Below are 23,715 nucleotides of genomic sequence, written 5' to 3'. Positions count from 1 at the left end.
TTGAACATTTCTTTAGGTGCTTCTTGGCCATCTGATATTCCTCAGCTGAGAATTCTTTGTTTAGCTCTGTCCCAAATTTTTTTCTTTTTTTTTTTTTTTAATTAACTTGAGTATTTCTTATATACATTTCGAGTATTATTCCCTTTCCCGGTATCCGGGCAAACATCCCCCTCCCCCCTCCACTTCCTTATGGGTGTTCCCCTCCCCCCATTGCCGCCCTCCCCCCACCAATCTAGTTCACTGGGGGTTCAGTCTTAGCAGGACCCAGGGCTTCCCCTTCCACTGGTGCTCTTACTAGGATATTCATTGCTACCTATGAGGTCAGAGTCCAGGGTCAGTCCATGTATAGTCTTTAGGTAGTGGTTTAGTCCCTGGAAGCTCTGGTTGCTTGACATTGTTGTACATATGGGGTCTCGAGCCCCTTCAAGCTCTTCCAGTTCTTTCTCTGATTCCTTCAACGGGGGTCCTATTCTCAGTTCAGTGGTTTGCTGCTGGTATTCGCCTCTGTATTTGCTGTATTCTGGCTGTGTCTCTCAGGAGCGATCTACATCCGGCTCCTGTCGGTCTGCACTTCTTTGCTTCATCCATCTTGTCTAATTGGGTGGCTGTATATGTATGGGCCACATGTGGGGCAGGCTCTGAATGGGTGTTCCTTCAGTCTCTGTTTTAATCTTTGCCTCTCTCTTCCCTGCCAAGGGTATTCTTGTTCCCCTTTTAAAGAAGGAGTGAAGCATTCACATTTTGATCATCCGTCTTGAGTTTCATTTGTTCTAGGCATCTAGGGTAATTCAAGCATTTGGGCTAATAGCCACTTATCAATGAGTGCATACCATGTATGTCTTTCTTTTTTTTTTTTTAATATTGTGAAAAGTTTATTTGCATTAATTAACTCCTTTTTTCCCACCATCATAAGAGATACACTTGTTCTTTGTGATCAGAGGAAAAAACATTTTGGAATGGACAATCTGATTCTACTATTCATTAAAGAAAAATTGAAGTCAAAACAATCCAGTGCAACAATTTTCAGTAGTACAATCCAGTGCAACAATTTTCAGCAGTCCTATCTCCAGTGTAACCCAGCAAAATATTCACATGTTAAGAAATTCTAAATCCCAAGCTGCAAATTTATCATTTTTTCATTTATGTTCGAGCCAAGGAGCGTAAAGCAACAGTGATCACTGCCTTTCAGAACCTTGGACCTCATGACTGACAACAGAATTAATTGAGTAGCTAAGTCGCTGGATCAGCCACTGTCTGGCAGGGACAACTTCCATTCCATCATGCTAGCTTTGGGCTTCTCAGTTCTTAAAACTGAACAGATCACTTACTGGAGTGATTAGGGCTTTGATTTTTTTGAATGCAATCATTTTTATAAAAAATAAAATGTCAACATATGCCAGGTGGTATCACTATCTGAGATGCAACTGTAAAGAGATAAATATCTTACGGCTGACACTTTGGATTTTTAAATAAGTCATCTTTCAATAAAAGTCTTGGTCAAAGTTTAAACATTCTATAACAACCTGACAGGTGCATCCATGACACATCTCATCAGGACACAAACATTTAGCTAAGTCTTTAATACAACATGATACTGTTATGATTTGAACATTATTCTAATTTATTTTCACTCTTGGTTCTTTAAACCATCTTGTAATAAATATGACAAATTTTAGGTGCAAAAATGAGTAATGCATGATTTTAATACTCTGGAGACAAATCAATAGTTATTTTCCTGTGACTTAAAAGAAAAAAATGAACTTTCAATCAGGTGTTTCTGGACTTTTAGCCTATAACAAATATATTGTAGCATATAAAATGTTTTTACCTTATTTTGAAAGCGTTACATATATAATTGTCCAAAATACGTTGCTTTGTTTTGTTTTGTTTTTTAAAATTGACACCAATGCATCCATATTCCATTAAAAATAATCTGACTTACGTGCACTTACTAGGAAGCAAGTTTAAAAATTTGGAATTTGTTTAAAGTGCTGATACTTAGGAGAGGGCTAGCTGTAAGCATGTTACCGTACCTATCAACAGAACAAGGACCTTTAAACTCAAGTTTAGGAAAAAAATTGAGGTTCTATGAAAGGAAGATCAGTAACAAACAGTTTCCACTGAAAAAGGATTCAGGTGAAACAAAGAGCACCACGGTGAGCTGTATGAAGGTGCTGGGGGCACCGCATCCCCTGCAGGGAGCACTCCCTTGGGATGCACTGCAGCTGTAAATGCAACTGTTATCAAGGTGCTGGGGTGGGGGCGGGGTGGGGCCACCGCATTCCCTGCAGGAGTGTTCCCTCGGAATGTATTGCAACAGGCTGTAAATGCAACTGTTCAATAGTTACCACTGCTCTGTTCACCTCAGAAAACTGCATTCCTTCTAGTTGATTAAACATTCAAATTACAGAACTATACTTGATGATGAAAACATAGTTTAAAGGAACATTTATACATGCCACCTGATAGAGGTGACGCATTTCAAAGGGCTTCATATCTCTTAAGACACGGAATTGACGTTAATGGTCCAGGAGTGTTTTAGATATAGCTATAGATATATTCATATGATATATATTTCAACAAGAAGTGTAAAAATCTTTAAAAACAAATCACAGCACTCACAGCTGCTTTACATAGGAAGGTCTCGGGGTCACTGAGTGTCAAACTAGTACAGACAGGAAGTGACTTTAAAAAGAGGAATGAATGGCACATCAGGAAGCTGTGGATGTTTCATTAGAGGTCAGTTTTTCATCACATCACTGATGTGTTCTCGCTGCTGAAGGAAGGTCATCCCTGCCACCTGAAGCCTCTTGCTCTTCGGGGTCAGCTAAAGGTCAGGAAAACGACTTGGGTCTTCCTTGTAGTCTTCAGGGATGGCAAAGATGGACCCATCAAACTCATCACATCGGAATTCCTGAAAAGTCACAGTGGCTGTGATCGTGGGAAACACGGGTATATCTAATTTTACAGGAAAGCCAGGAGGAAGCTTCATTTGAACAAATTCTCTAAGCTTGTTAAAGTGCTTGAAGGGTGCTATTACTTCTAGAACATTCAATAATGACTCAATTCCCAGAGGAAATTCCTGGCTCATGGCTACAGTGGCTTTAAATGTCTTCTTGCTCTCTTTGCACACCAGTTCTCTGCCCAGGTGTGGTGCCCTCAAAGTTCTGCTCCGTCAGGCTCCCACCTTTGCTCAGGCTCTCCATGATGGCCTTATTCCGCAGAATGTCCTCCTCGCTAAGGTGCTCTCTTCTTTTCCTTGATTCTAGAACAAGTCCATTCACCAGATAAAAGTCTGCCAAAAAGTTTCCTACTCTTTCTGTTTTATCTTCCCGAAAAAGCCATCCAGTTTGGGCACGTGTGAAAGAAATTGATTTGGTTGATAAAGTTGCAGAATAAATATCGCTGCTCATTAAAATATCAACTTCCTCTTCTGTTTCCATCTCTGACTCCTCATGGTGTATTCGCTGATAAACTTTTTGTTCATTGTCTAACACTACAAAAGACTCAGAGGGTGCAGCATCCCCACTGAAGATGAAGCTCAGGTCCCCTCGTTGGCACTTCATGTCAGTAAAGTCTATGAGAGTTGTGTCAAGCCTGATATTGATACCTTGCTTGTATATTTTACAGGCATCAGAAGGCAGAATTCGGGAAAGCAAAGGCACCCAGCTTTGAAAATCCCAGTGAAGTTCTAGGTAAAAGTCACCTAACTCTTTTAGGGCTTTTAACAACCGAGGTCGTTTTTCTCCAACACTCTCCCTAGATTGCTGCTTGAGTTTCCTTAGAAGAGCTGTGATCATCTGTCTGTCTCCATAGCTGATGGCTTCCGCCAGAGGGCTCCATCCCTGAGCATTTTTCACCTTTACTGGAGCATTGTGAGCCAACAGTAAATGTGCACATTCTTTATTTCCTAACATCACAGCAAGATGTAAAGGAGTGTTTCCGTGATTATCTTTCTGTCCGATATTGTGCGTGCGGATAAGCGAGGACAGTCTCCTCACGTCCCCCTTAAAGACGCACTCGTGCACCGGGTAGAGCGAGGGGCAGCTGCCTCCGTCAGCCACCACAACCGGGTTACTGCCCAGGCAGGCCGGAGCCGGGCAGGTGGCAGTCACTGCGTTGTGCTGCGGCGGGGCCGGAATGCCGGGGCCGGGCGCAGCGGGCGCCTTCAGCTGCAGCCGGTGGTGGTGGCTGAAGATCTTATGGCAGGCCTTGCCGCCCTTGCCGCTGCCGCCTGCTCCGCTTCTGCCCCCGGTGAAGGCGCCGCCGAGCGCGGCCGTCGCCTCCTCCTCGCAGGGCTCCAGCACGTCCCCGTCCTCTTTGCTGGGTTTGTGGTCCCTCCGCAGGGAGAGGATCTTCTCCCCGGTCATCGCCGCCGCGGCGCGCGGGACAGGGTCCGGGAGGCTCACCGCGGGCCGAGCCGGCGCGGCGGCGACGCCGGGCGATTAGAGCGGCGGCCGCGAGCCTCGCACGCAGCATGAACTCCTGGGGCGACCGCGGGTCCGCGACACGCGCATCTCCCGGAGGCGGCGGCCCTCTTCTCAGACGAGGAAAGCCGCAGCTCAAGAGCCCGCGAACACACGACGCGGGGCGCCGCCGCCGCCTCCTCACTCTGAAAGACCCGGCGCAGCCATCTTCCCTTGGCTCCTCTCGCGAGAGCTCCGAAGGAAACGCCGAGGAGTATTAGCTGGCCTCTCCTGCGCTCGTGTCTGTGTCCGGCCAGCGCCCGCGCTCCCCTCGCACAGAGTTCCACGCTGGGGCGGGCCCTGCGGTTGGAGACCCAAGGCTCAGAACTCTAAACTGGTGCTCTGGGCCTTTGCAAAGAAGGAGGTCAACAGCAGTTACAAACTCTAGCTTAAAGGCTGAAACCCTGTTTGTGAACCTCCCTCAGAGAGACATTGGAAGACCCCATGTATGTCTTTCTGTGATTGGGTTAGCTCACTCAGGATGATGTTTTCCAGTTCCAACCATTTGCCTACGAATTTCATAAACTCGTTGTTTTTGATAGCTGAGTAATATTCCATTGTGTAGATGTACCACATTTTCTGTATCCATTCCTCTGTTGAAGGGCATCTGGGTTCTTTCCAGCTTCTGGCTATTATAAATAAGGCTGCAATGAACGTAGTGGAGCACATGTCTTTTTTATATGTTGGGGCATCTTTTGGGTATATGCCCAAGAGAGGTATAGATGGATCCTCAGGCAGTTCAATGTCCAATTTTCTGAGGATCCTCCAGACTGATTTCCAGAATGGTTGTACCAGTTTGCAATCCCACCAACAATGGAGGAGTGTTCCTCTTTCTCCACATCCTTGCCAGCATCTGTTGTCCCCTGAGTTTTTGATCTTAGCCATTCTCACTGGTGTGAGGTGAAATCTCAGGGTTGTTTTGATTTGCGTTTCCCTTATGACTAAAGATGTTGAACATTTCTTTAGGTGTTTCTCAGCCATTCGGCATTCCTCAGCTGTGAATTCTTTGTTTAGCTCTGAGCCCCATTTTTAATAGGGTTATTTGTTTCCCTGCGGTCTAACTTCGTGAGTTCTTTGTATATTTTGGATATAAGGCCTCTATCTGTTGTAGGATTGGTAAAGATCTTTTCCCAATCTGTTGGTTGCCGTTTTGTCCTAACCACAGTGTCCTTTGCCTTACAGAAGCTTTGCAGTTTTATGAGATCCCATTTGTCGATTCTTGATCTTAGAGCGTAAGCCATTGGTGTTTTGTTCAGGAAATTTTTTCCAGTGCCCATGTGTTCCAGATGCTTCCCTACATTTTCTTCTATTAGTTTGAGTGTGTCTGGTTTGATGTGGAGGTCCTTGATCCACTTGGACTTAAGCTTTGTACAGGGTGATAAGCATGGATCGATCTGCATTCTTCTACATGTTGCCCTCCAGTTGAACCAGCACCATTTGCTGAAAATGCTATCTTTTTTCCATTGGATGGTTTTGGCTCCTTTGTCAAAAATCAAGTGACCATAGGTGTGTGGGTTCATTTCTGGGTCTTCAATTCTATTCCATTGGCCTATCTGTCTGTCTCTGTACCAATACCATGCAGTTTTTATCACTATTGCTCTGTAATACTGCTTGAGTTCAGGGATAGTGATTCCCCCTGAAGTCCTTTTATTGTTGAGGATAGCTTTCGCTATCCTGGGTTTTTTGTTATTCCAGATGAATTTGCAAATTGTTCTGTCTAACTCTTTGAAGAATTGGATTGGTATTTTGATGGGAATTGCATTGAATCTGTAGATCGCTTTTGGTAAAATGGCCATTTTTACTATATTAATCCTGCCAATCCATGAGCATGGGAGATCTTTCCATCTTCTGAGGTCTTCTTCAATTTCCTTCTTCAGTGTATTGAAGTTCTTATTGTACAGATCTTTTACTTGCTTTGTTAAAGTCACACCGAGGTACTTTATATTATTTGGGTCTATTATGAAGGGTGTCGTTTCCCTAATTTCTTTCTCGGCTTGTTTCTCTTTTGTATAGAGGAAGGCAAATGATTTATTTGAGTTAATTTTATAACCAGCCACTTTGCTGAAGTTGTTTATCAGCTTTAGTAGTTCTCTGGTGGAACTTTTGGGATAACTTAAATATACTATCATATCATCTGCAAATAGTGATATTTTGACCTCTTCTTTTCCGATCTGTATCCCCTTGACCTCCTTTTGTTGTCTGATAGCTCTGGCTAGAACTTCAAGAACTATATTGAATAAGTAGGGAGAGAGTGGGCAGCCTTGTCTAGTCCCTGATTTTAGTGGGATTGCTTCAAGTTTCTCTCCATTTAGTTTAATGTTAGCAACTGGTTTGCTGTATATGGCTTTTACTATGTTCAGGTATGGGCCTTGAATTCCTATTCTTTCCAGGACTTTTATCATGAAGGAGTGTTGAATTTTGTCAAATGCTTTCTCAGCATCTAATGAAATGATCATGTGGTTTTGTTCTTTCAGTTTGTTTATATAATGGATCACGTTGATGGTTTTCCGTATATTAAACCATCCCTGCATGCCGGGGATGAAGCCTACTTGGTCATGGTGGATGATTGTTTTGATGTGCTCTTGGATTCGGTTTGCCAGAATTTTGTTGAGTATTTTTGCGTCGATATTCATAAGGGAAATTGGTCTGAAGTTCTCTTTCTTTGTTGTGTCTTTGTGTGGTTTAGGTATAAGAGTAATTGTGGCTTCGTAGAAGGTATTCGGTAGTGATCCATCTGTTTCAATTTTGTGGAATAGTTTGGATAATATTGGTATGAGGTCTTCTATGAAGGTTTGATAGAATTCTGCACTAAACCTGTCTGGACCTGGGCTCTTTTTGGTTGGGAGACCTTTAATGACTGCTTCTATTTCCTTAGGAGTTATGGGGTTGTTTAACTGGTTTATCTGTTCCTGATTTAACTTCGGTACCTGGTATCTGTCTAGGAAATTGTCCATTTCCTGAAGATTTTCAAGTTTTGTTGAATATAGGTTTTTATAGTAAGATCTGATGATTTTTTGAATTTCCTCTGAATCTGTTGTTATGTCTCCCTTTTCATTTCTGATTTTGTTAATTTGGACACACTCTCTGTGTCCTCTCGTTAGTCTGGCTAAGGGTTTATCTATCTTGTTGATTTTCTCAAAGAACCAACCTTTGGTTCTGTTGATTCTTTCTATGGTCCTTTTTGTTTCTACTTGGTTGATTTCAGCTCTGAGTTTGATTATTTCCTGCCTTCTACTCCTCCTGGGTGTATTTGCTTCTTTTTGTTCTAGAGCTTTTAGGTGTGCTGTCAAGCTGCTGACATATGCTCTTTCCTGTTTCTTTCTGCAGGCACTCAGCGCTATGAGTTTTCCTCGTAGCACAGCTTTCATTGTGTCCCATAAGTTTGGGTATGTTGTACCTTCATTTTCATTAAATTCTAAAAAGTTTTTAATTTCTTTCTTTATTTCTTCCTTGACCAGGTTATCATTGAGTAGAGCATTGTTCAATTTCCACGTATATGTGGGCATTCTTCCTTGTTTGTTATTGAAGACCAGTTTTAGGCCGTGGTTGTCCGATAGCATGCATGGGATTATTTCTATCTTTCTGTACCTGTTGAGGCCCGTTTTTTGACCAAATATATGGTCAATTTTGGAGAAAGTACCATGAGGAGCTGAGAAGAAGTTATATCCTTTTGCTTTAGGATAGAATGTTCTATAAATATCCGTTAAGTCTATTTGGCTCATGACTTCTCTTTGTCTACATCTCTGTTTAATTTCTGTTTCCATGATCTGTCCATTGATGAGAGTGGGGTTTTGAAATCTCCCACTATTATTGTGTGAGGTGCAATGTGTGTTTTGAGCTTTAGTAAGGTTTCTTTTACATATGTAGGTGCCCTTGTATTTGGGGCATAGATATTTAGGATTGAGAGTTCATCTTGGTGGATTTTTCCTTTGATGAATATGAAGTGTCCTTCCTTATCTTTTTTGATGACTTTTAGTTGAAAATTCATTTTATTTGATATTAGAATGGCTACTCCAGCTTGCTTCTTCTGACCATTTGCTTGGAAAGTTGTTTTCCAGCCTTTCACTCTGAGGTAGTGTCTGTCTTTGTCTCTGAGGTGTGTTTCCTGTAGGCAGCAGAATGCAGGGTCCTCGTTGCATATCCAGTTTGTTAATCTATGTCTTTTTATTGGGGAGTTGAGGCCATTGATGTTGAGAGATATTAAGGAATAGTGATTATTGTTTCCTGTTATATTCATATTTGAATGTGAGGTTATGTTTTTGTGCTTTCATTCTCTCTTTTTTTTTTTTTGTTGCCAAGACAATTAGTTTCTTGCTTCTTCTAGGGTATAGCTTGCCTCCTTATGTTGGGCTTTACCATTTATTATCCTTTGTAGTGCTGGATTTGTAGAAAGATATTGTGTAAATTTGGTTTTGTCATGGAATATCTTTGTTTCTCCATCTATGTTAATTGAGAATTTTGCAGGATACAGTAACCTGGGCTGGCATTTGTGTTCTCTTAGGGTCTGTATGACATCAGTCCAGGATCTTCTGGCCATCATAGTTTCTGGCGAGAAGTCTGGTGTGATTCTGATAGGTCTGCCTTTATATGTTACTTGACCTTTTTCCCTTACTGCTTTTAATATTCTTTCTTTATTTTGTGCGTTTGTTGTTTTGACTATTATGTGACGGGAGGAGTTTCTTTTCTGGTCCAATCTATTTGGAGTTCTGTAGGCTTCTTGTATGCCTATGGGTATCTCTTTTTTTAGGTTAGGGAAGTTTTCTTCTATGATTTTGTTGAAGATATTTACTGGTCCTTTGAGCTGGGAGTCTTCACTCTCTTCTATACCTATTATCCTTAGGTTTGATCTTCTCATTGAGTCCTGGATTTCCTGTATGTTTTGGAGCAGTAGCTTTTTCCGCTTTACATTATCTTTGACAGTTGAGTCAATGATTTCTATGGAATCTTCTGCTCCTGAGATTCTCTCTTCCATCTCTTGTATTCTGTTGATGAGGCTTGTATCTACAGCTCCTTGTCTCTTCCATTGGTTTTCTATATCCAGGGTTGTTTCCATGTGTTCTTTCTTGATTGCTTCTATTTCCATTTTTAATTCCTTCAACTGTTTGATTGTGCTTTCCTGGAATTCTTTCAGGGATTTTTGCGATTCTTTCAGGGATTTTTGCGATTCCTCTCTGTAGGCTTCTACTTGTTTATTAATGTTTTCCTGTGTTTCCCTAAGGGAGTTCTTCATGTCTTTCTTGAAGTCCTCCAGCATCATGATCAAATATGATTTTGAAACAAGATCTTGCTTTTCTGGTGTGTTTGGATATTCCATGTTTTTTTGGTGGGAGAATTGGGCTCCGATGATTCCATGTAGTCTTGGTTTCTGTTGCTTGGGTTCCTCTGCTTGCCTCTCACCATCAGATTATCTCTAGTGTTACTTTGTTCTGCTGTTTCTGACAGTGGCTAAACTGTCCTATAAGCCTGTGTGTCAGGAGTGCTGTAAACCTGTTTCCTCTCTTTCAGTCAGTTCAGGGGACAGAGTGTTCTGCTTTCGGGCGTGTAGGTTTTCCTCTCTACAGGTCTTCAGCTGTTCCTGTGGGCCTGTGTCGTGAGTTCACCAGGAAGCTTTCTTGCAGCAGAAAAGTTGGTCTTACCTGTGGTCCGGAGGCTCAAGTTTGCTCGTGGGGTGCTGCCCTCGGGCTCTCTGCAGCGGCAGCAACCAGGAAGATATGCGCCACCCCTTCCGGGAGCTTCAGTGCACCAGGGTTCCAGATGGCCTTTTGTGTTTTCCTCTGTTGTCCGAGATGTGTATGCAGAGTGCAGTCTCTTCTGGTTTCCCAGGCGTGTCTGCCTCTCTGAGGGTTTAGCTCTCCCTCCCACGGGATTTGGGTGCAGAGAACTGTTTATCCGGTCTGTTTCCTTCAGGTTCCGGCGGTGTCTCAGGCAAGGGTCCTGCTGCTCTTGGGCCCTCCCCCACGGGAGCCCAGAGGCCTTATACAGTTTCCTCTTGGGCCAGGGATGTGGGCAGGGGTGGGCAGTGTTGGTGGTCTCTTCCGCTCTGCAGCCTTAGGAGTGCCCACCTGACCAGGCGGTGAGGTCTCTTTCCCATGGGTTCTGGGAGCAGAGAGCTGCTGCGGGCAGGGATCCGCGGGTGTGGGACTTCCAGTAAACACAGGACTTGCCCGGTCCTAGAGGAATTCTGCCTCTGTGTCCCGATTTCACCAGGCAGCTTTCTTGCAGCAGACAAGTTGGTCTTACCTGTGGTCCCGAGGCTCAAGTTCGCTCGTGGGGTGCTGCCCATGGGCTCTCTGCAGCGGCAGCAACCAGGAAGATATGAGCCACCCCTTCTGGGAGCTTCAGTGCACCAGGGTTCCAGATGGCCTTTGGTGTTTTCCTCTGGCGTCCGAGATGTTTGTGCAGAGAGCAGTCTCTTCTGGTTTCCCAGGCGTGTCTGCCTCTCTGAGGGTTTAGCTCTCCCTCCCACGGGATTTGGGTGCAGAGAACTGTTATATCTGGTCTGTTTCCTTCAGGTTCCGGCGTTGTCTCAGGCAGGGGTCCTGCCGCTCCTGGGCCCTCCCCCACGGGAGCCCAGAGGCCTTATACAGTTTCCTCTTGGGCCAGGGATATGGGCAGGGGTGGGCAGTGTTGGTGGTCTCTTCCGCTCTGCAGCCTTAGGAGTGCCCACCTGACCAGTCGGTGAGGTCTCTTTCCCACAGGGTCTGTATTTTTCTCTCTGGAGTATAATTTCTTGAGTTTTTTTCTATATTTGGACAGTAGCCATCTAAGAGATGTAAGATAGCTCAAGATATTTTTCCAATCTTTTGGTTGCCAATTTGTCCTAATAACACTGTCCTTTGCCTTACAGAAGTTTTGCAGAATTAGGAAGTCCCATTTGTGGATTCTTGATCTTAGAGCTTAAATCACTGGTGTTTTGTTGTGGAAATTTCCCCCAGTGCCCAAGTGATCAAGACTCTTCCCCACATTTCTTCTATTAGTTTGAGTATATCCAATTAGATGTGGACGTTCTTGGTCAACTTGGACTTAAACTATGTACAGGGTGATATGAATGGATCAATTAGCATTCTTTTACAGGCTGACCTCCAATTGAACCAGCACTGTTTGTTGAAATGCTATCTTTTTTCCATTGGATGGTTTTAGCTCCTTTGTCAAAGACCAAGTAATCATAGGTGTGTGGGTTCATTTCTGGGTTTTTGTTTCTATTCCACTTATCTATCTGCCTGTCTCTGTACGAATATCATACAGTTGTTATCATAGATGAAAGCATGACCAACAGAACACAAAAGATAGAAGAGAGAATCTCAGAGGCAGAAGATAAAAAAGAAACAATATTAAAAGCAGTAGGGGGTAAAGGTCAAGTAACATAACCGCAGACCTATGTACTTTACAACATACTCCTCATCAGAGACTATGAAAGCCAGAAGCCTCAAGAAGATGTAATACAGACACTAAGAGAACACAAACACCAGCCCAGAATACTATATCCAGCAAAACTCTGAATTAGCATATATGTAAAAAACCAAGATATTCTATGACAAAACCCAATTTATACAATATCTTTCTACAAATCCAGCCTTACAAAGGAGAATAGATGAAAAACTCCAACACAAGGAGGGATCCTACACCATAGAAAAATCAAGAAAGTAATCTCCTTGCAACAAAACCAAAAGAATAGAGACACACAAACATTATTCTACCTCTAACAACGGAAGTATCAGAAAAAAACAATCACTATTGCTTAATATCTCTTAACATCAATGGACACGATTCCCCAATAAAAAGACATAGACTAATAGACTGGACATGTAAAGAGGACCCGGCATTTCCTGCATACAGGAAACACACCTAGAAGACAAAGACAGAGAGTACCTCAGAGTAAAAGTCTAGAAAGCAACTTTCTAAGCAAATGATCTGAAGAAACAAGCTGGAATAACCATTCTCATATTGAATAAAATCAACTTTCAACCAAAAGTTATCAAAAAGTATAAGGAAGGACACTTCATATTCATTAGAGGAAAAATCCACCAAGATGAATTCTCAATCCCAAATAGCTATGAGCCAAATGCAATGACACCTACATTCATAAAAGTAACCTTAAATTGCACTACAACAATAATAGGAGCTTTCAACACCCCGCTCTCATTAATGTGGAGATCATGGAAACAGAAATTAAACAGAGACATAGAGAAATTAACAGAAGTTATTAACCAAATGATTTAACCACTATTTATAGAACATTTCATCCTAAAACAAAAGAATATACCTTCTTCTCAACGCCTCATTTTACCTTCTGCAAAATTGATCATATAATCAGCCACACAACAGGCCACAACAGACACAAAGTGATTCAAATAATCACATACATCCTATCAGATCACTACGTACTAAGATTGGTCTTCAATGACAACAAAAACAACAGAAAGTCCACACATATATAGAAGTTGAACAACACACCACTCAATTATAATTTGGTCAAGAAAGAAATAAAGAAATTAACACATATTAATTTAATGAGCATGAAGACATAACTTATGGGCATAATGGAAGCAGTGCTAAAAGGAAAACTCATAGTTCTCAGTGCCACCATAAATAAACTGGAGACAGCAGACACTAGCAGCCTGACAGAACACCTGAAAGCTCTAGAACAGAAAGAAGCAAATAAAACCAAGAGGGCTATAAGTTAGAAAGCAGTAAAACACAGGGATGAAATCAACCAAACGGAAATAAAAAGAACTATAAAAAGAATCAATAAAACCAGGAGCTGTTTTGTTGAGAAAATCAAGAAAATAGATAAATTCTTATACACACTAATCAGGGAGAATATTCAAATTAACAAAATCAGAAATGAAAAGCAAGATATAGCACCAGAATCTGAGGAAATTAAAAAAATCATCAGATCCTACTACAATAAGCTGTATTAGACAAAACTGGAAAATCTGGATGAAATGGAGAATTTGATAGACAGACACCAGGAGACAACTTAAATCAGGATCAGATAAACTAAACAATCCCATAACTGCTAAAGAAATAGAAGCTCTAATTAAGCGTCTCCAAAACAAACCCCCCCAAAAATCACAGGACCAGACCATTCATAAAAGAAAAATCCAACACTGTCCAAACTATTCCACAAAATACAATCAGAAAAATAAACTACTCAATTCCTTTTATGAAGCCAGAATTACTCTTACACCTAAACCACACAAAGACTCAAGAAAGAAAGAGAACTTCCGACTAATTTCCCTTATGAATATCAACACAAAAATACTAAATAAAATTCTCACAAATAGAGTCTGTGAACTCATCAAAATGATAATCCATCATAATCAAGTAGGATTCATCCCAGGGACACAGGAAAGTTTCAAAATATGAAAATCCATCATCATAAACCACTATGTAAACAAACTCAAAGAAAAAGACCACTTGATCATCTCTTTAGATGCTATGAAAGCATTTGTCAAAATTCAACACCCCTTCATGTTAAAAGTCTTAGAAAGATCAGGAATTCAAGGCTCATACCTAAACATAGTAAAAGCAATATACAGCAAAGCAGTAGCCATAATCAAACTAAATGGAGAGAAACTTGAACGAATCCCACTAAATCAGGGACTAGAAAAGGCTTCCCACTCTCTCTTCACTTGCTCAACATAGTAGTCCAAATCCTAGCAAGAGCAATCAGTCAACAAAAGTAGGTCAAAAAAAGGCAAATTAGAAAGAAAGAAAGATGCCAAAATATCACTATTTGCAGATGATATAATTGTATACTTAGGTGACCTCAAAATTTCATCAGAGAGCTCCTAACCCTGAGAACTTCAGCAAAGTGGCTAGATATAAAATTAACTCAAACAATTCAGTAGCCTTCCTCTACTCAAAGATAAATAGACTGAGAAAGAAATTAGGGAAATGACATGCTTCAAATATTCACAAATATCATGAAATGGCTCAGTGTAACTCTAACCAAGCAAGTGAAAGATTTACATGATGAGAACATCAAGTTTCTGAAGAAAGAAATTGAAGAATATTTCAGAATATGGAAAGATCTCCCATGCTCATGGATTGTCAGGATTAATATTATAAAAATGGCCATCTTTCCAAAAGCAATCTACAGATTCATGACAATCTCCATCAAAATCCCAACTCAATTCTTCATAGTGTTAGATAGAGCAATTTGCAAATTCATTTGGAATAACAAAAACCAGGATAGTGAAATCTATCCTCAACAATAAAAGATCTTTAGGAGAAAGCACCATCCCTGACCTCAAACTGTATTATAGAGCAATAGTGATAAAAAAATCTATGGTATTGGTACAGAGACAGACAGGTAGATCAGTGGAATAGAATCAAAGAGACAGATATTAACACACACCCATGGACACTTGATCTTTGAAAAATGTGCAAAAACCATCCAGTGGAAAAAGATACCATTTTCAATAATGGTGCTGGTTCAACTAGAGGTCAGTTTGTAGGAGAATACAAATATATCCATTATTATGGCCCTGTAAAAAGGTCAACTCCAAGTGGACCGAGGACCTTCACATAAAAACAAATATTCTCAAACTAATAGAAGAAAAAGTAGAGAAGAGCCTCGATCATATGGGCACTGGGGAAATTTCCCTGAATAGAACACAAATGGCTCTAAGATCAAGAAGACAAATGGGATCTTATAAAATTGCAAAGCTTCTGTAAGGCAAAGAACACTGTTATTAGGACAAAACAGAAACCAACAGATTGCAAAAAGATCTTTACCAATCCTCCATCAAATAGAGAGTTAATATGCAATATATATGAAAAACTCAAGAAGTTAGACTCCAGAGAATCAAATAACCCTGTTAAAACTGGAATACAGAGCTGAACAAAGAATTCTCAGGTAAGGAATTCTGAATGGGTGACAAGTACTGAAAAAAATATTCAACATCCTTAGTCATCAGGCAAATGGCAATAAAAACAACCCTGAGATTCCACCCACACCAGTCAGAATGGCTAAGATTAAAAAAAAAACTCAGGTGACAAAAGATGTTGGTTAGGAAGTGCAGAAAGAGGAACACTCCTCCATTTTTGGTAGAATTGCAAGTTGGTACAATCACTCTGGAAGTCAGTCTGGAGGTCCCTTAGACAATTGGACATAGTACTACCTGAGGACCCAGTATACCTCTCCTGGTATATACCCAAATGATGCTCCAACATACAACAAAGACACATGTTCTATGTTCATAGCCATCTTATTTGTAATAGCCAGAAGCTGGAAAGAACCCAGATGACCTTCAACAGAGGAATGGATTCAGAAAATGTGGTACATCTACACAACGGAATACTACACAGCTATTAAAAACAATGACTTCATAAAACTTCATAGGCAAGTGGACAGAACTAGAAAATATCATCCTGAATGAGGTAACCAAATCACACAAAACACAAAACGTGTGCACTCACTGATAAATAGATATTAGCCCAAAAGCTTGTATTACCCAAAATTCAATCCACAGACCACATGAGACTCAAAAAGAGGGATGACCAAAGTGTGGATGTTTCAGTTCTCTTAAAAGGGGGAACAAAACTCTTCATAGGAGAAGATATGGAGACAAAGTTTGGAGCTGTGACTGAAGGTATGGCCATTCAGAGCCTGTCCTAACTGGTGATCCAGCCTATATACATACAGCCACCAAACCCAGACAATGTTGCTGATTCCAACAAGTGTATGCTGAGAGGAGCCTGATATAACTGTCTCCTGAGAGTCTCTGCCAGAGCATGAGAAGTCTAGAGGCAAAAGCTAGCAGCTAACTATTGAACTGAGAACAGGGTCCCCATTGGAGGAGTTAGAGAAAGGATAGAAGGAGAAGAGCCTTGCAACCCCATAAAAACAATACCAGCCATCCAGTGCTCCCAGAACTAAACTGCAGCCCAAAGTCCACACATGGAAAGACCTATGGTTCCAGCTGCAGATGTAGCAGAGAATGGCCTTGTTGGGCACCAATGGGAGAAGCCCTTGGTCCTGCCAAGGCTGGACACCCCAAGGAAGGATAATGTCAGGGTGTTTAGGTGGAAGGTGTGGGTGATTGGTTGGGGGAACACTCATATATGAAAGGGGAGGGATACTAGATAGAGGTTTTACATATTGGAAACCAGGAAACAGGATAACATTTGAAATGTAAATAAAAAAATCAAAAAGAAAAAAATTGGCATTGTGCCTATGCAACTCGTTTAAGTGCAACTCATTATAGTTATTTTAATAGTGGCTATTACAAACTGTTTAAGTTCATTAAGAAATGGAAGTTAATAGTCACATAATAAAACTCATGATCATATCAGATATTTGTCAATTATAATAAGATATTTTTAAGCTATTCAAATATTGAATTTAGCTATTCAAATAGCTAAAAATAATGAATGTTTGTCAATTCATGTATATAGAAGTAGATGGTCTTGAAAAGTGTCAGAGAGCCACAGAATATGTCATCTAATGTTATTTCATATTAAAAGTTCTTTTGATTACAAGACATATCTGCTCCTGACAGTATCCTCATTCCACTTCAAAGAAGATATTGAACATCAATACCTTCAAGGAGAGAGGCTTGAACTGTGGTAAGCTATTCACTGGGCAAGGAATTTCCTAATTTCATTTGCAGACAAAATGTCATCCAAAAAGTACAACAAATGTACACAGGAAAGTCAACTGCTAAGCTCTACCAAGATAGAGTAAGGTGGTCCTTCATAATTCCTGCTTCACTTAAGCTCTGTCAGGTGCTGGGCCAGAAGGCTGAAGTTAGATGCTCCAACTTTATAAAAAAATGTTAGGTACTGTTCAAGCAACCCATTGTTTCTACCATTTTTATAGTTTCAAAGCTGTGTCTGTTTGCTTCTTGGATACTCAGGTTATATTTAATTCCTTCTCAAATCCCTGATGGAATTAAAGAATAAATAGTGACAATCTCACAATTAAACTTAAGTTGTTCAGCATTGGAAATTTTCTTGATATAAAAAGATTAACTTAGCTTAATAATATAATTAAGAATAGAAGATGACTTAGGTAGAGAATGCAAATTCATGAAAATAATATAGATGGCAAAAACCTAATTCCAACATATGAACGAGCCAGAATTTCTAATGTAATTCATATATAATATGAATTTAATTATTTTTATACTTACTTAGAAATAGTTCCAACTGTGCAGTTTTGCTAATATAAGAAAAAGCTCTTTTAATTGGACAAAAAAGGGGAAATGTAATAAGTTGGCCAGATGCTGTTTGTATTCTAATGCAAATACTGGTTCCTCAAAAGGGGTTACCCGTTATGAGCATACCATCATGTACATAGGTGAACCTACTCCCACTTATAACTTGTCAATAAAAGAAGAGATCATACTGTTGAGACTGGAGGAGAAAGGTAGGAGTCAGGGATTGAAGGTGAGAGACAGATACAGACGAAGAGAGCATGGAAGTAGAGGAGGAAGAAGTCACAATAGACCAGAACAACATGGCTTGGAAAAACTTTAAGTAGTTGGGTATTATAGTTGGGGAATAAGTTAGTATAGTATTAGATATGTCTAAACTAGACATATGGCTTATAAATAAAATATCTAGATCAGGTCTGTTTTAGAGAACATATTAGGATTCAAAATTCTTGAAAACCTTTTTCTATCCCTTAAAATCAGATCCTACCCTGGTGTTCAACAAAGCTCCTGATGTTAAAAGTAAGGATAAAATAACTTTTTTTTTACTTGAATTGTTGTAAACAAGGGATAACCAGCATTGTAACTTGGGCACTTAACACCTCCTTTATTAAAAACAATTCCTTGGTCATGCCTGTCCATTTGCTATCATTTTCCCATACTTGATAATTATGGGAATCATATCTGTAGCTAGCTAAGGCATCCTAGTTTCGTGTGTGAGTCAGTTCATTTAAATTAATGACCTTAAATTGCCTGTGGTCATGCAGAATGGATAGTTAGTTATATTACTGCTTCTCCATTTCTGTGGTAGCCATATTGTCTCATTTGTTTCCATGTCCCACAGCAAGCTGGGTTCTGAAAAATTACTTTTATTTTAAAGTTTTTATACTTTTAAACCATTCAGATGCAGATTATTCCCAAAATATCATAAATCCTTTGTCTTTCCAGTCCTGATATTGAAAATCATGATGTAAATATTATATCATGAATATCTCATATTTTTCCTCATTATCATTTGATTTTTTGAGAGTAACTTAAAGTTTTATTGCAAAAGAGTTCCCTATGAAAGATGTAACTTGGTCCTTCTTTCCTTCCAAATGTGGAAAATTGCAAGTTGACAACTTTTTAAATCCTCCTTTTTTCCCCATTTTCATTAAAATATGAGACTAATGTGGAGAATAGCCACATGATTATACATTTTTCTATCATTTTCAGCCCTTCCCCCATAATATCTGTTATCTTTCTGTCTCTTTGGGTTCTCTTTACCTCCCCCAAAATCTTTCTTTCATATTAACATCACATGCATTTAAAAGTTTCTTGCATCTATGCAAACTCTCAAATCTACAAAAAGAGTAATCATAATATTTGAATTTTTGAGCCATGTTAGATAAAATATTCTCCTATTTCATTCACTTTATGCCTTACAAATGACAATTCTATTATCTATAACTGAACTAAACTTTGCCATGAATGCATGCATACTATATTCTCATATACTCTTAACTACTTCTTTGTTCACAGACATCAAATATTGTCCCATGTACAGCCACTTTGAATAGAGGTACAATATGTCAATCTGTTACCTTCTGCTTGGCAGAATGCATTATATTTCCTTAAACATTTTCTCTAAAGTATCTGTGTGAGAAGCAGCCATACAAATATTAACCATATAATGATAAATAATGCATTGAGAAAATAATCTAGAAATTATTTCTAGTGGTTAGTGAATGAAATATTGGCATAGAGATGGACTAATTAACATTCCTTGTGGAAGAGTATTCCCCTGATATCATTTTAAAAGTTCAAAATGCTGTAAGTAGGCACAATTAAAATAAACCTTTCTACATCCTGCTCATGCGGGGAGATAGTCAAAAAGTAGTATTTTAAATCAATTACTATCATACCTTAGGTAATAAAGAAGATAAAGTGAAAAGAAAATTATACAGATTTAAGGTTTAAAAATATAAAATATGAAGAATAAGCTACAAAAGCTATGAAAGCCACAGACTCAGGACTAAGCCCTGCTGCTGGGAATAACAGGCCATAAAGATAATAAAAAAGGAATACAGGAACCAGACCAGGGTATCGGAACTGATTCATGGGCCATCTGACAAGAAGACATCCCCCCAGTCTAATCAGGGTCATACTTTAACCAGATGACTTCTAGCCCCTTGATATGCCCCTGACTTCTGATAAGCCCCTGACTTCTAGCACGTACTCTTCTGCTTTGTTCTCACTGCTATGTTTGAATGAGCCAATTGTGTGTAACCGCACCTAAACCCCCTAGCTTTCCCTATATAAACCCCTGACTTTTGAGTTTCAGGGTCGACATCTCTGTCTCCTGCGCAGGATATGTGTCGGCCCGGAGATCTCTATAATAGGTCTCTGTAATAAACCTCGCCTTTGCTTATTACATCCAAAATGGTCTCTCTGTGTCTGGGGTCCGTGATTTCCCAAAACTTGAGTAAGGGTCTCTCTGCATGGGATCTTTCATTTGGGGGCTCATCTGGGATCTTTGCGACCACCCCAGACTCCAAAGACCCCTTGGAGGTGTGTTGGATGTTTGTCTGAGTGTTTCTGTGTGAGCGGTGCCGCATTTGTCAGTCTGTATCTGTCTCTGTTTTGGTTCTGCCATTTGTGTATATATGTGCGTCTTAGTACTGGTCAGTGTTAAGAGAGCAGATGTGTATTCCTGCCCTGTGCTAGGAGGGTAGATGTGTATTCCTGCCCTGTGCTAGGAGGGTAGATGTGTATTCCTGCCCTGTGCTAGGAGGGTAGATGTGTATTCCTGTCCTGAGCTAGGAGAGTGGTTGTGTATCTCCACTCGGTGCAGCTGCCTTTGTGGTCCGTGAGCTTCCTCTGGCTGCAGAAGCGGGGGATGCCCCGGGGCCCGCAAGGCTGCAGCCCCTGGAAGACGTTCCACGGGCGGAGAACAGTTGGGAGAGCCTGGCTGTGGGCAGTCAGGAGGACCTGACTGTGGTTTTCTGGAACAAAGGAGATGGAGTGCTCCTTAGTGTTTGCTGTCTGTGTTCTGTTTCTGTGTTTGGTGTTCTTTTTCTTTGCCATGGGGAAAACTGTGATAACCCCTTTGTCTTTGATGGTGGACCATTGGACGGATGTTAGGGCAAGAGGACACTCTGGAATCCTGTTGGGAGGTGGAATCAGATGGTCCATCTCATCCCAGAAGCAGCTAAGGTTAAGCTGCAGTTTGGGCCAGGTACTGAAGGTACCAGGCATCTGTGGAAATTGGTTATAGGATACTTTGTCTTGGTCTTGTTTGTTTGGTTTGTTTTCTGTGGTATTGTCGAGTGTCTTTTTGGCTTTTGTTTCGTTTTTGAATTTGGACTGATGAATGTGTTTGAAATCATGAAACTGTTTGCTTTGTTCGTCAAAGAGTTTTATTTGGTCCTCTTGGTGCTTAAGTTAAAAGTTAAAAATAATTTGCTTGAGAAAAATTGTTTTCTGCTGGGGAGTTTTATCTTTCTTTCTTGAGCCTCCTCTCCAAGGAGAAATACCCCTCCCTTTACTCCCCTTGTCCAGTCTATCTGCTATTAACAGTTGTGTATAAAGAACTCCATGTTAGTGAGTGACCCTGTCTGAAGCAGACATTAACAAGAACCTTGAGGAAAAAAACCGCTCTTAAATAAAAGTTCCGCCAGATAAGGCCTCCGGTATGAAACAAGTGTAGTGAGTAGGAAATTTAATTTTGTGGACCCCGCTCCTGTGGCCCTGTGTTGGTTGATATCCAACGTAATTTTTTGAAGCATAGTGTTTTATCTGTGCTTGTGCTCACAGTCCACACAGGGGGGGGGGAGTGAAATTAGCCGCGGAGTCGCTATAACAAACATGGAGACTTCTCAGTCTCACCCAATTTTTCTGGATCTTCAAGAGCTGTTTGAAAAAAAAGACTTAAGATGAAAAGAAGCACTATAGAGAAATTTCTTAGTGACTTGCTACACCTTGGTTCGCTATCTCTGGGAATCTCACGGTGGACAGCTTTGATAAGCTAGGGAAGATTTAAATTTTGCTTGGGAACAAGGAACCTTAAAGGGACAGGCCACATTAGAAATGCTACAGGAGGAACAATTTGAAAAGGCTGAGAGTGAGGTGGGGGAGGACTCTAAGGAAAACAAGAAGGAGAAAGGAATTTCTGCCTTTAGTGGCCTGACCTTCAACATTTGCTCACAGAAAGAGAGCGCTCATTAAGAGAAGTTCTTTAAGGAAGCCTGCCTTATCTGCTGGCCCTATTCCAAGAGAGGAGTTAATCTCCAACATTAAGTAACCTTCCCTGTTATTCATCATTGACATGGAGATAGCACCTATCCCCACAGCAGCCAATTCTTGCCCCTGTGGTCGAAATGCCCCAGGTTGGGGGACAAAAAAGCCCCTAAAATAGTTTCAAAAAGAATCTACAACAAACTGTGAAGAACTTTGTTTTGCCAGTCAAAATTTAGAATTCAGGCTTTGGCTGTGGCCAAGGTCAGGATTAATGTTTTCTTTTCCATGGGCCTTTAGCCCAGTGAGACAGCTTGGTCAAGGACTACTATTGCAGTCCTGGTATTCAGAGACACGGAGAGAGGTATAGTTTTTTTTTTTTTTATTAAAGGTTGATACTATAGTATTGACAATCTATTTATTAGATATAAGAGACAGGAAGCCCCAGGTGAACTGGCTTAGTATCTAACATCCAGGTTCTAATCATCTCTCCTTCCTTTTGTTATTAGTTGTTACCAGAAGCCTAGTGTCATTTAGAGGCTGGCTCTCTTGAGAGGCAAAGCAACCAAACTGACACTGAAGAGAGATACTCCTTGAGGGAAAATCTAAGTCCAGGAAGACAGCCGGTAACAGATAGGCTGCCCCTCTGCTCACTTTTCTGTTTCACAGACACAAGGCCTTTTTGTCCCAAAAAAAGCCTCCTGGCTTAGCTCTGTGACTAAATGCTATTGGACCTCTATTCTCAAGATTCTCTTGTTTTCTCACCATCCCATTTGAGATGCTTGTTAGTAACTGTTACAGGTCTTCTTTACCACCGAGGAAAGACAGAATCCTACTAGAGACCAGAGAAAAATGTTCCAGACACGGATGGAAGGCCCTCACTTCTGCCTGCTCTCTTCAAATGCCTAGAGGTAGGGAGTGCTCCAGGTCTGCCACCAGACTCCAATGGTGGGTCTCCGAGGGGCTAAAAAATGCCCTACCAATCTGGCTAAGATAAGAAAAAGATATAAAAAATGGTTACAGTAACTTGAAGGGTTAAGCTAAGTCACTGAGAGAGTTATTGTAAGTTGCTGAGAGCTAGTATAAGTTACAGAGAAAATAAGGTTAAACAGAGAGACTGAGAAAGAAAGAAAGAAAAGAGATAAAAAGAACAAAAAGCTAGAGAAGAAAAGAAAAAAAAAGAAGCTAGAGAGCTAAAGAGAGATAAAAGACAAGAGAGGAACATATACTGGCCACCGTAGTTAGGGAACCTAGGAAGACAGTACCTGGCAACAGAAGAGAATTCCTGGCTAAAGATCAGTGTGCCTAATACAAAGAAAAAGGACACTGGGTCAGGGACTGCCCCCAGAAAGAACAAGAGGGGCCACTGGAGAGTCTCTCGGTCCTGGAGGGCTGGTTATGCACAGAGATAGAAGGGAAGCCCGCCCAGTTGTTTTATGGATACAGAGACCCAATGCTCTGTGCTCCTATGCCCCAGGGGGCCAGTATCCAAAGACCTTGGGTACAGGGGGTTACTGACAACAAACAATACTTATGGACTACCCGAAGAACAGTGGACCTTGGCGTGGGCCGGGTAACCCACTAGTTCATGGTCTTCCCTGACTGCCCCTATCCCTTGCTCATGAGAAATTTGCTCTCCAAAATGGCTTGCGTGGACTGAAATGGCTGGGTGAGGCCATGTGTATACACATCTACAGACTGTGTATGTGGAGCTTAAGACCTGTCTCAGTACACCAGCACCTGATGATGTGAGATACGTGGCTTAGTGCCATTCTGCCTGGAATACATCACCCCTGCCAGCCAGGCACTAACAATTATCACCCAATCCAGGACTTAAGCTGTGATAGAGTGGCTGATGTTTTGCCTTTGAA

At 40.9% G+C, this 23,715-nt stretch overlaps 2 protein-coding genes and 1 pseudogene across 4 annotated transcripts in view; all 3 read right to left on the bottom strand.

Annotated features, from left to right (window-relative positions):
* Skint5l (selection and upkeep of intraepithelial T cells 5 like) overlaps positions 1-2,750 on the bottom strand; it is a 45,522-nt gene extending 42,772 nt beyond the window's left edge. For all 3 annotated transcript variants that reach the window (XM_039111176.2, XM_063261326.1, XM_039111175.2), the window contains exon 1: positions 2,623-2,750. The gene's annotated coding sequence lies outside the window, so the exon portion shown is untranslated. The remainder of the gene's footprint in view (positions 1-2,622) is intronic.
* Positions 1-23,715, bottom strand: part of Skint4 (selection and upkeep of intraepithelial T cells 4) — a 201,262-nt gene that overhangs the window by 140,784 nt on the left and 36,763 nt on the right. The window contains exon 5 of the mRNA XM_039111485.2: positions 16,135-16,161. Coding sequence (XP_038967413.1) covers positions 16,135-16,161 — 27 coding nt within the window. The remainder of the gene's footprint in view (positions 1-16,134; positions 16,162-23,715) is intronic.
* On the bottom strand, positions 841-4,613 carry Ankrd13c-ps1 (ankyrin repeat domain 13C, pseudogene 1; annotated as a pseudogene).

This window comes from Rattus norvegicus, chromosome 5 (genome assembly GCF_036323735.1).
Source record: "Rattus norvegicus strain BN/NHsdMcwi chromosome 5, GRCr8, whole genome shotgun sequence".
Classification (NCBI taxonomy): domain Eukaryota; kingdom Metazoa; phylum Chordata; class Mammalia; order Rodentia; family Muridae; genus Rattus; species Rattus norvegicus.
This window is presented reverse-complemented; position numbering and strand designations above follow the sequence as displayed.